The following is a 13,200-nucleotide window of genomic DNA, read 5'->3' on the forward strand; positions in this document are numbered from 1 at the left end:
ATTCTATTCTATTCTATTCTATTCTATTCTATTCTATTCTATTCTATTCTATTCTATTCTATTCTATTCTATTTAAAATCTCTTTGCAATGAGACATGTCCAGTTTCCTCTAACTTTACCTGAGACTTAAAATCACTGTAAACACTGTATAAGCCTGTAACAAACAACACTGTTAGAATCTCTTCCAGTTGTGAGGTGTGGGTTGTTTGAAGGACAGACACACACAGCGGTTACATCCTGCAGGGCAGAGGAGAGGGCGAGAGGCAGAGCCTCACCTGGATTTCAGGCACAATCGTCCCCCTTTCGGAGCAGGAGCCGGCGAAGGCGGTGAGCGGGGCCGGGGACACCACGGGGACGGGCCTGCTGAAGCTGCTGAGGTCGCAGCTCGGGATGTCGTTTTCCTCGTGCCGCATGACGATGGTGTCCATGACGAAGAAGCGTCCCCATGGCAACCACAGCGTGTGCTCCTGGGTGATGAATGGAGCGCGCTCAAAGTGCAGGGCTATGGCGATGCCCCCGTTGGTCACCAAGTCAAAGCTGGAAAACAGACGTGGAGAATGTCAGGGAGGATGAACTGATTCCCGATTTATCTTTTCGATCAGCGTCGTTCTGAAAAGTCAAACTGTAAAAATAAATAAACAAATAAATAAATATAAAAAGAAATAAATGAAGGCTACAAAGAGAAACGATTATTTCCCACTCAAGTGATATTAAGCAATTTTTCAGTAGTAACAATATTAACATTGATCACAGTCTTAAAGGGCCTGTGACATGCATATTCTTCAATTACAAAAAGTCAAAGAAAACATCTTTATATTTAAGAAAGTTGGAATAATACACACAATTTTACCTATTTTGTCCCATAAATGGCATATTTCCTTTGAACTTGGCTCAGCCAAAGTGAAACAGGAAGTGACATCAAAGAGGAACTCTTTAACAAAGAAAACTCTCTGGTCTTTGTTTATTGAAACAATATTATTTGAACTCTTACTCGTCTTTATCTCTCTGATAGAAACTCAAAATAATCTTAAGAAACATCAGATACAGTCTGGGTTGTTGGCTGTTGTAGCAACGCTCTGTTCACATGCAGACATTCCCCTTTGACATCACTTCCTGTTACTTTACAGGCAAAAATCTCAACAACTGTTCATCTCAGCGTCATGAAATTTATTTTGCAATATTTTGTCCATGACATCTTTTCAAAAATGCATTCATATGTATTACAAAAATTTGATGTCACAGGCACTTTAAAATCATATATGTCCAGTTTTACTGTCTGAATTTATAATTTCAGGGATGAAAAAGCAGGTTTCAGGCATGATATTTCATCTGGATGTGTTTGTAATGCAGTGCTCCTAGTGTCTGCATTCATGTGTGAGAGAGAGAGAAAGAGAGGTTTGCACTGCAGGATGGAGGCAGCCGCCACTACTTTATCGATCCCTCCGACGGAGCCTGTCCACTCTAACATCAGTCTAAAAGCTCTGCAATGCAATCCCATCTGCTGTTGCATTAAAGGGCTTCTGCCTCTGCTCTGACCTGAGTTTCAGTAAACAGGCTGCACGGTGACAACAACAAGGCGGCACCTGCGCTGGACTTCTGCGGCTCCTGTCACTACGCACTAAGAACCAATTAGCACCTGGTCACCTTTACAGGCCCCTGGGACGGGGCCACATCCTCACACAGGAGGCACCTTTTCTGAATTACAGGTAAAAGAAGTAGGTCCAAACAGCCGCTTTCGAAAAATAGGCAACCTCCCTTCTGGTTTGAGCTGCTATAAAAAGAATTTGCTTAGTCTAACTTCCCTTGAGGGTAAGCATCTGATTGGTCGCGGGGATAAAAAATGGCTTGTTCCACAGTTTGCTCTTACCTAGCATAAGGTTGGAGCACAGAGTGTTCTCCTCTGCAAGTCCAGAGGCTAGAGAACCAGGCTGCTGCTATTGGGTCGGTGTATAGCCGTGACCCGCGAGTAGTTTGGCAGCTGCGGCACGTCGGTTTGCGCGACACCCGGCCGACTAAGCACACATGCAACACTTGTGGTCAAACACCCACGGGCACAATCAACGAATGATGGGATTTAGTGAATATGACCAATCAGCAGCAGCCTGAAGCCATGTGGCAAACCTAAGTTACCTCCAACTTTAAGCACTTTTTATACAGGCTGCATGCAAATCATCTAAAAACACATTTTTCCCCAAGAAATAAAGAATCAGAATAGTAAAAAATAAATAAATAAAATGACGACTATGGATAAAATTGTTTTATAAATGCTACACCAAATTAAAGGTTAATAAGTGTAAAACAAAGTGGTCATTTAGCTGTGGCAGCCATCTTGAAACAAGTTAAAATAAAGTATCCAGTCATTTTCTGCAAATTTCACTGGTTCATGAGACAATCTAGTAAAAGACAGAGACAAATCCTTAATCCAATAAAGTTATATAGTTATTGGGGTATTTTATAGCTAAAAAAAACAAGATATTGGTGGTTTCACAGCTCAGCTAATCAATGGATTTGGTTACATAAAGAAATAAAAGCATTTTGTTTAAGTCAGCAAACTTAAAGATTTCAGGAAAAAAGTCATAAAAAAATCTAAACCCTGGACAATAAAGAACATGCCATAAAAATGCGTGGAGACAACCTTTCTAAGTGGCTGAACAGGTGCGTTTCTGATTTCACGATGCACCGAGCCTGTTTACAGAGATCACAGGGTAGTTGCAGGAGACTGGACATGTTTACAGGGGAACCTGGGAGATGGTGTCGTGTTTACTTGTATGCTGAGAGGGGAAGAATGGGTACGGAGCCTAGCGCACGGGAAAAAAACTGATTGATGCATGGGGCACACATAAATGTGGAAAAGATAGAGATGAGGGAAGTCATTGCAGTGGAAAGGACATAAGACCTGTGCTCAAGGAAAGCATGAGTGGTGCCCAGAAAGGAAGGGCTTAAGGGCAGTGGAGGATTAGAGGAGGAAATGCCTGAACGAAAGGAGAGTGGATGAATTACGTGAAGCAGAGGGAAAACAAAACAAGGGGAACCGGGAGATTTCGTCCATTGTAAAACGAGTGACGAAAACTGCGAGATGACGGAACGAATGAGGAAATAAAAAGACTGATCAAGATCAAACCGGTGGCAAATTTAAACCTTTAGAGTGTCGGCGACTGATAAAAGTATCAGGAAGCAGTGAGGCTTAGAGAGCAAACACCAATTCATGCTGTGCTGTGATAGAGGGGCTTGGTTAGCTACAAGGCCGCCTTAATGCAGAGGAGGACGGGAGATATGAGGGGATTGAGGGCTGAAACTGAGTAAGTTCTGTATGCTTGTGCAATCTGATCCACAGCCTGAAAAGAACAAAAGTTGAAAGAAAAAGTGAGAATATGATTAGAAGTTTAACTTTTATTTCTTGAAAAAAAAATCTGAATGAACTTCTCTGAGAAACTCCCACATTTAGCAACACACAACATCAGTGTCTTCAATGAAAAGAGCTGAAGTCATAGATGAACAATATACGGAGCCCGCGAGGGGACATGGGGGGGGGGGGGTCTTTTGCGTTCCCACGCAATACCTTTGCGTTACCTCGCAATATTGTTTTGCGTTCCCACGCAAAACTTTGATTTGAATATGAACTGAATTAAATCAGACTTTTATTTTGAAATATCGGTTACCAAAACAGGATGTGTTGCCACAAGTTCGTGAAATTGACATTGATGTTGCGTGGCTGCACTGTGTTAAAATATCGGCAAATGACATACTTCCATGCGTGGCTGTGTGATATATTCATTCTGAAGCTGAATTAAAGCAGTAGGCTAACTCGCTAACGGTAAACGTGAGTTTGTTTACAAACCGGCAGGCACAACAGTGTTTAACGACTTTTGCGAGGGAACGCAAAAGGTATTGCGAGGTAACACAATACTTTTGCGTGGGAACGCAAAAAGAAAAAAAATTCCCCATGTCCCCTCGCGGGCTCAGTAACAATAAGCTACAGGTTAAAATAGGTGGTTGAAATTTTAGAACTATTGCCTAAAAAATACATGACACATGAAATATGGAATATTTGAAATACTAGTTTGCAGATTTAAACATAAATTTAAAGTTATTTTAATTACTGAACAACACTGAAGACAAAACAGTGATGCTTTTGTCCTTGTCTGTATGTGTTTATTTGTACTGTTAGCAAAATATCTCATGAACCACAGGTTGGATTTGAATAAACCTAGTCATTTAAGAGCATCTACAAATATTAAACGAAAGCCCATGAAGGTGGTGGGCGATATGGATTCCTTCAAGGAATGCTAGGCCTTTAACTATTTAAGGTTTAAATCTGGGAATTTTATTAATTTGACTTCAAAAGTTATTAATAATCTATATGAAGCAGGGGGAAAAAAGCAAATATTTAAAAACTGCCTTCAAATCTGATTCGTCCATCAGCAAATAATGTCCATCTGCAGCCTGTTTTACAGTTCCACTGATAAGCTTCGACTTGGCATATTTTATTCTGACGTGTCCCTGCTCCAACTCAAGCATAACTTATGAGCGCAGCAGAAGGGCTTTGTTTGATTTCTCCGGGAATTGAGCCGAGAATTCCTAAAACTGGACTGAATGAAAGCACAAAGCAGATCAATGCTGGCGTAGTCTTGTGGTGGCAAGTGTTTTTCTTTTCCTGCCATCATTATTATTTAGCTAAACCCCATTTTGGACGACACAACTAATATCACTGTCACATTCTGGTGCAGTTCTCGTACTGTAAGTAGCTGGTAGTGGCTGTGCATTGTGGCTAGTCGTGTCAGTAACTGTTTTTTTTTTAGGTGTACCACGATGTTAAAAAGAAACAGTGTCAAAACATACCAAAGACAAACCTTTTTTTCACCTCATTTGCCGGAAATTTATGTTATTCATAATATTATAGAAGCTTCATACAAGTTGTGTACAGGAGCAGAGAGGGGAACTTCTAACGTTTTATTAAAAAAAGATGTTGGTTAGTTGTACATTTTATTAGTCATTCTTGGCGCAAGACCTCCACTCTTTGTAAGGTAACACTGTTTTGAAACATGTAACACACATCCTACTGCAGGCACGCCATGGAGACTAAAAAACAGTCAAAGTTAAATAATTATGAATTAATGTTTTTGTGTTAATATACTTATTGAATCATTATTAAAGAAACACGAATAACAAACAAGAATAATAATGTCACATTTTTTAGCTGCCAAAGTAATAGTGATCACGTTTTTTTAAAGCATGTGATGCATTTTTAAAATTTTGTTTTGACACCAAAATACTGTGAAAATACAGCATTGTTGCTCAGTGTTATCAAACCATCTGTAACTCTTGTTTTTAACTTCTGTTTGTGTGTGTGTGTGTGTGTACTGTTTCTGCTACAGAGTGAGGACCACTTGCAAAGTAGTTCCTATCAAAGTGAGGCCTTTGATGCAAAGTGAGGACCTTGTCCCGGTCCTCACAGTTTTTGCAGCTCTACTGCACTTTACTAGTTAGGTTTACAGAAGCGGAGTGAATTAAGTTTTGGTTCAGGTTAGGGTTAGGAATAGAGGTTAGTTGTAGGTAAAATGTCTGGGTTAGGCATAAATACAATGACAAAAATGGATAGAAGTCAATTCAATGTCCTCAGTTTGATGCAAATAAAAGAATGTCCTGATGCATCTCACTAATCCAGGTAGAAAAAAATCAAAAAGAAAAAATAAGTAGGTCCTCTGGATGGGTTTTTCTTTAGTGAAACGTTTCGTCTGTCCACCAAGAGACTTCTTCTCCTCCTCCTCCTCCTCCTCCTCCTCCTCCTCGGCATGTGACTAAATAAAGCTAATCAAGCCTATTGTTAGGCGATGGCCCTCTTTTGCATGTGACCAACCTGTTTGTCCATGTGGACGCAGTGCTTACAAGGCTGAGTTCACCTGAAACTCATCAGACTGAAGAAGTCTCTTGGAGGAGAGACAAAACCTTTCACCAAAGAAGAACCCATCCAGACGAACTACTTGTTTTTTCAAATAAAAGAATGTGTGTGTGTGTGTGTGTGTGGGGGGGTATTTGCTACACCGTGGGAACCATTCTCCAGATAAACACAGCCTTGTACGAACCCAATGCTCCTTATGTGGACCAAAGCCTGTTCCCCACAGTGCAGATGTCGATTTTGGTGGAGAGTTATATTTAGGACTAATGTGTGAATTGAGTTTAGGTTAGGCTTTGGGTCAGGTATGTATCTGTGAGGTTAGGTTTAGTTTAAGGGGTCAGGGCTAGGTTATAGAGATGACCAGTAAATGAATGAAAGTCAATGCAAAGTCCCCATGGAGATATAAAAACCAACATGTTTGTGTGTGTTTACAGAAACAAAATGTATCTGTACCATTACCTTCCATCCTGCCTGGTGATTGTGTAGCCAAATGATGGACTGTTGATGAAGCTGACATTAACTCCAACCAGTGGCGTTCCATCTGACGTCACTACTTGTCCACGGATGACACAAGCATGGCTGTGCAGACAAACAAACAAAATCAAACTATTTATATCAAACTTACAGTGGGTGTAAAATATTACAAGCATGAATAGCAGAAATTATAAGTATAAGCTGCAAACCTAGAAGTAAAACATAAAAACAGATGTTTAAGATCACTTAAAAGGAGACTAACAAAAGGGAAAACAGTAGTTATTAAACTGTACACAATAAAATAACAAAGCCTTAACTCTAAAAACACCACCGAGGATGTCTAAAAGTATTTTTTAAACCCCAGAATCAAACAATAATGAGATAAGAAAGCTTTAATTTGCCTCTGCTCTAATTAAAAATAAAGGATTTATCTTTTCCATTACAGAATGCGAAAGGAGAAAATAATAGGACTGCAACATTGCGAGACTTGCTTGGCTGATTATCAAGACCTGGACACATTTCCAGACTCACAGGTCTCCAAAAGCTTCGTAAATTAGATCTGATCATCAGTCCCCACCGATCGATAGTGGGAAGTCATCCAAATTCACCTCCTAATCTCGCTCAAGTGATGAGATGAGACCTTGCTGTAGAGCATCTCCCATGTCAGCCCCTGCCCTTGTCATTATCATGGCCCGGCTCATGGTCGGCCATCGTTTTCTGTCGTCGTTGGCAAAAACGAGTCCCTTAACAAATGCTGTACTGTCACTTCTTCATTAGACCATAGCTATTTTTAATACGTTTGGGCCTTAAACACTGCCACGTACTGGAAACAATTAACACTAGCGTGTTAGTAGCTGCCCCCAACATGTCCTTACCAGAGGCAAGATCATTCACCCCACGCTACCCCAGTCCCCAGGAACCCAGTTTTATGTTAATTAGGCCAGGTCTCCTTCAGAGGACCTTGGGTGTCCACTACAGCGAAGTAAACAAGCAAAAGGATCCTACTGTGAATCTGAAAGATCCTTCAGGATCCATTTACATACAATAAGTAATAAATTAAACCCAGCACTAGCCCGAGTGTCTGATTAATCATTCATGGAGTCGGTTTATTGTACAGTCTTATTTGAAGAAGCAATCATCCATATTTCCTTCCGACAAAAGCCGCGAAAGTGGAACTATCTCCTTCCTGCCTCTATCAGCCTCGTGGTGGAATAATTCCTCGCCGTCGAAACAAAGGATTTAAATATTGACATCAAACAGAAGAGGAGGGTAAAAAAGCAGGAGACACCTCACCACGGAAACTTTCCGTTTGCACATGATTTCAGCAGTCCAAGAGAATTCAGAAAAGCGGAAGGAGACTTCACCATATCTCGAACTTGTACTTTGTAATTTATCATCTGTGTAGGGCAAAGGGAGAACGTGTTGTGAAAAGTAAACAGGTGCTACATCTGGACTCAGCATGGCGTCTTTAATGGCTTAGGTATCTTCAGTAAGATGGATAAGGAGACTTAATCATGCTTATTGTGGGCAAATTAGGTCACAGATATCCTCTTTACTCCTCACTTGCACTTAGAACATTTTGAACCCCAACAATCCTCAAACGGACTCTCTAAAAACGAGAGAAAACAAAAGTAGGGGTTTTCGTTTCTTTTATTTTGGTGGGGTGTAAAACTTTGGGAAGAAAGGACGCCCCTTTTCCCCTCAATGTACAAATTATAGCAAAGAAAATAACAGTTTCCTCACTCTGCTTCTCAGGCACAATAAAAAGGGCATGCCAGATCTAAGTATGGGGCGCTTTAAAAGCCAGAGCCTGTTAAACACCACAATAACCATGAAGGCAACAAAAGTATCATTATCCCCACAAATGACTTAATTACATGGTAAATCCTTCTGCAAATGTAAGCATGCCACTGCAGACCTCTCTTTTCCTCCCTGCGTGTCACCACACGCTCGGAGTAAAAACAAAGACCACTTCAAACTCATTTAGTTGTTCTGCTAATTTATAAATGCTGCTAAAAGGGTTAGCGCTGCAAAGAAAAACAAGATTCTATTCTGACATTAACGGCTTAATGTTCACAAAAAAAAGAATGCTAAATAAAATTTGAGCAAAGTGCCAGCCTGTAAACGGAGCCACGTTATTAAAACCAAGCAATCAATCTTTGTCCAAAATTGTTCAGAAGACAAAGTCCCTGTTTACTATTCTGGTCAGCATCGCCTGCTGGGCCTCGGCACTCCATTGTATTAGGTGTCATGGCGGAGAATCGAGACATTTTATGCAGCGGCAGATGCTTTATTCAGTGGCACCTTTGCAGCTTTATGTGGACGGAAACACGAGAACCAGCAGTCCAACATGTCTGCTAGCATAAGGAAGTGGCCAGTGGATCGATGGGAAGAGCGATCACGTGACTGAAGCAGGCATATCAGAAAGGAAGAGTCTGAAGCCCCCTGTCATAACTGCTCATATCTGTCAGTGGGTGGGAAATGAATACTAAACATGAATAATAGATTATCGATGATATTTTTAGGTGAGCCCAGGCCCACGATCTCGCAGCTCATCTCTGGACTCTTCCTTTTACTTATTTATGGCTGCATCTTATGTGAGAGACACGAGTATTACTCAAACCTGCGCACATCTTCCCTCTGTTCGGGGAAGTACTGCAAAATGTTGAGTGGCTCTTGAGAGAAATGTCAACGGGAGGAAAATGTCACAGCGCTTCGAGTATCAGCTGACATCACCACGCAATATTAAATAAATAAACAGGGTTTGAGAACGTGATGCAATCGCCAAGGCTGTGACGTTTTATTTTTATGTTTACTGGAAATCGGCTGACTCCTGATGCTTGCTCCTCCACAATAATAACTGAAATAAAAATTATTCTTACCACAGTTATCTCAGCATTCATACGTTAGGAAAATGTGAGTTCATTGTTTAGACCAGGGGTCTCAAAATCATTTTCACTGAGGGTCACGTGAGCATTATAGTTTGCCCTCGAGGGGCTAGCTGTAATTAACTGAAACATCACATTCCTTGTCTCTTTGCTATGGCTGAGCACAGCTAACTAACAATAACTGAGCTCTACGTGGTATTTCCTGCATAGAAACAATGTTTTACATGTCCCCTATAAACACTGAAAAGTACTATCTGCACGACTGACTAAATGTGAAATAAATAATACTACCACTATTAAATACTATTAAAAGTAAAAGTAGGAGAGAATAATCCACTGATGAGTTGTGGTGAGTAGCTGCCATCTAAAACTCCCATTTTCCTACAGGGAATTCCCAGCATAATCAACATGCATTATGGGAGATGCAGTTTATGGTCAATGGTGACTTTAAAGCAGCTTATTTTCAGACATTAATACTGTGCTATCAAACTAAACAGCTCAGGGACAGGACAAGTAATATTATCTTTCACCTTTTAAATGTATTTATTTTGTTGTTTTTAATAGTAAATCTAAATGTTACCATTGATAAAAAAAATCATCTTCAGTAAAAATAAAATAGCTTTTTTGGTTTTGGGGGGCGCGGTGCCCCCCTTGGTGGGCCAGATGGGAGTCACCTTGAGTTTGACACGTGGTTTAGGCTGATGTTTGTCGGCCAGTGTCTGCTTTATTTCTATAGCACATTAAAAATAACACAAGTGCGACCAGAGTGCTTTGCAGTTTGAATTAAATGAAAAAAAGTTAAAATCTATAAAAACAACACACACCATTTTTAAGTAGTTTAAATCAAACACGAAGGGAAAAATAGTCTTAAACACAAATTAAAAAATTTCAGCAGTGGTTATATGAGGATATTAACTGAAAAAGACAGATCACTGTTCTGTTTTTGTTTGGATTATGAAACATCAAAGTGAGTAAAAAGCTGTAACTCCTACAGTATGGTGTTAGACTTGATACGATTTTTATCAATACTCTATCCCCTTTTCAAAACAAAGTATATTAGAGTTTATATTATACCATAATTTATCTGAAGTAGATTGCCATAATCTCTAAATATCTGCATCGATTACTAACTTTAAAATCTCCTAATTGGTTGAACTCTAGTACAGAAATTAAAATAAATATATTTTTACAACAAAGAATTAACAGGGGGAAAGAACATTTAATTAAAAAGCATTGTGGAAAACAATACAGTGATGTTAATGTGGACACTTCATCACTTTGGAATGTCAACTCTTATCTACTACATCAAAAAAAGACAGAAAAAAATGTTGATAATAACAACTGAAAATAAAAAATAAAAATCCCCAAAATCGACATGATTCTTCTTTCCTCCATGAAACTTCAAATGTCACAATCGTATCTTATTCTGCATTGTTTATGTGTTGACTGCCGTCTGTTTCTTCCACATTTGTATAATATCCAAAGATGAGAGAGATACATAAGCAAGTAGTATGCAAATAGGTGACGCTGCCACACAAACAATTAAAGATGAAAGGAGGAAGAGACAATAAGAAAACACATCAGGGAAATCTTATGGGATTCTGATTGCGATCCTGCCTGATATGAGAGGATCTCGTATTCCACGGCTGGGGTGTCATGAGCCTCTGCCTGTGGGAGTGGGCCTCAGATGGATTACAGTAAAAGTAATCACAATACATGAATATGAGATGCCTTTCTTTCAGACGAGCGCGCTTCGCTTTGCCACATTCTATGTTTGTCCATCATCATCTGTCCATCAAGCTTTGAACGCCACCGGTCGCTGCCCATTTTAGCCTCCACTGATCACAGCTGCTTCCCCTTCTTGGAAGTTTTGATCTGATTGAAAACGATAGCACTTTAGCAGCTCTCAAACACTGCCTTTCAGTGTGTGGATCTGTGCATGTGTGGCACTGAGGCAAGACGCGCTTTTGGACTTGAACTGGACTATCTAAGTGGAGATAATGTCAGATGGTAACATTCAAACCCTACAACACTGTACGGTTTTTTTTACTACTAGTACTTCGGTCCAAATTTGCTCAATCGCTGCTCTGTTTATTAAAAATAACAAATATGTAATATAATAAAGTTTTACTTCTTCCTACCCCTTTTTAGACATGAAAAATGGGATTTATGTATGTGTATTGTTATGTGTGTGTATGTATATATAGATGGGGTGCACACATTGGGTATATATTTAGCTTACAGGTTTATTTTTTTGTGAACATTGAATTAAAATAGTTTCATTTACTGATACCAATTTATTTTACAAGGGGTTCTATATGTTCAAAAATGTGTGTATGCACGTGTGTTTATATGTAGGTATATATGAATATATTGATATACGGACATGCTCTATACCAGAGTTTCTCAAACTGGGGTCCCAGGACCCCTAATGGTCCGTGATAGGTATCTTGGGGGGTCTTCAAAAAATGTCACTAAATTGTTAATTTGTTTTTTATTTTTTTAAATGCATGAAGAACAATAAACAAACATAATAAACTAAATAAAAATAAATATTTCCAGGGCCTTTAGGTGTTGAAATGATAATAAATTATCTTTTAAAACAGCATGGGGTTTTATGAGGGGGTCCCTGGAACTTTTTTCACCCCAGACCCAAAAGTGATACAGTTTACAGGTCTCTCTTGTAAATGAGGCTACACGTCTCAATGAGATTACCTGCCTAAATATATAGAAAAGGGTTTGAGAATCCCTGCTCTATACAATGAATTTGACATGTCTAAAATGAATGAATGAATGAATCAATAAATAAAATTTAAGTATTTTTTATGCAAATTCAAATAATAAAACAACAGCAACTTCCAGGCAATGTAGCATTGGATCACACTCAACACAACACAATATTAAATAACGACAAGGAACTAAAGCAGGAGTGAAAAGTGATAAAATTCATTTCAAGGTAGGGTGGTGTCTTTTTAAGAGCACTCTGTCACTCACTTGCCATCGAAGGGATTTGCTCCAGGGACGGTGTGCGTGCTGTCCTTGCCCACCAGGAAGCGCACTCGGTCATAGAAAGTCTGCAGGTTGCTCTGTGCAGAGGACATCTGTGTTTCCTGGATGATGTCCAGGGGATCCGGCGAGCCCACACACAAAGAAGTGGTGTGACAGGTTGCCTGAAGACAGCAGTCTGGATCCATGCAGTCCACCAGGCCATCTGAGAAGGTTACACACATGCAGGCGCGGCCATTAAACCGCAGCAAGGACACACACCTGGCAGTGAACGCCAAGGTTATACAGACTTTCAAAAATATTACTTTTAAAAAACGCTAATAGTTTTATTGATTGTTGTCCTGATTGTTCAATGATTATTACCTTATACAGTGTAGTACACACAGCTAAATAATTGAAGAAGTGCAGATAGTTTGCTGCCTTTTATGTCTTTTTTTATTGGATTTCGGTCTTGCTGCAGACTGAATTTGATGGCCCCTGCACAGAACTATATGAAAACAGATGTTTCGGCTAACAAATTTAAGTACCTAAAACTTTGCACACCACTGTATATTTGAATCACTCGGGAATTCTAAACATTACTCCTGCTTCTCTATCAGCAAGTAAGATAATGTCTTGCAACAAAGAAAGAGATGCTATGCAATGCACTTTACTTTGTTGAAGTGGGTCACTGGACTCCCTAACCCATTGCTTTCAGTAGCATATCTGGCCAGATGGGTGATAAAAATAAACTCTGCTGTCAGGAGTCAGTCAAATCCCATGCAGCACCCGGCTTTCGCTGTCGAGAGCTGTGTGGTCCCTGTGAAGTGATGGGAAGACAAACTGCGCCTGTATAAATAAGGGAGGCTAGTTCAAGATGAAGAATCGGGCCTGGAAATAAAAGGAAGTCACGTTTCTCCACTTGGCCTAAACAGCACCACACAGCCACCCCATCCC

At 39.9% G+C, this 13,200-nt stretch overlaps 1 protein-coding gene across 11 annotated transcripts in view; it reads right to left on the reverse strand.

Annotated features, from left to right (window-relative positions):
• The window catches only part of tenm4 (teneurin transmembrane protein 4), a gene marked incomplete in the record, with an annotated part of 177,421 nt that overhangs the window by 51,733 nt on the left and 112,488 nt on the right, over positions 1-13,200 (reverse strand). For all 11 annotated transcript variants that reach the window (XM_014027265.1, XM_014027266.1, XM_014027267.1 and 8 more), the window contains 3 exon segments: positions 276-537; positions 6,356-6,475; positions 12,253-12,469. In XM_014027265.1, the coding sequence (XP_013882719.1) occupies positions 276-537; positions 6,356-6,475; positions 12,253-12,469 (599 nt within the window).

This window comes from Austrofundulus limnaeus, unplaced genomic scaffold (genome assembly GCF_001266775.1).
Source record: "Austrofundulus limnaeus strain Quisiro unplaced genomic scaffold, Austrofundulus_limnaeus-1.0 Scaffold627, whole genome shotgun sequence".
NCBI lineage: Eukaryota > Metazoa > Chordata > Actinopteri > Cyprinodontiformes > Rivulidae > Austrofundulus > Austrofundulus limnaeus.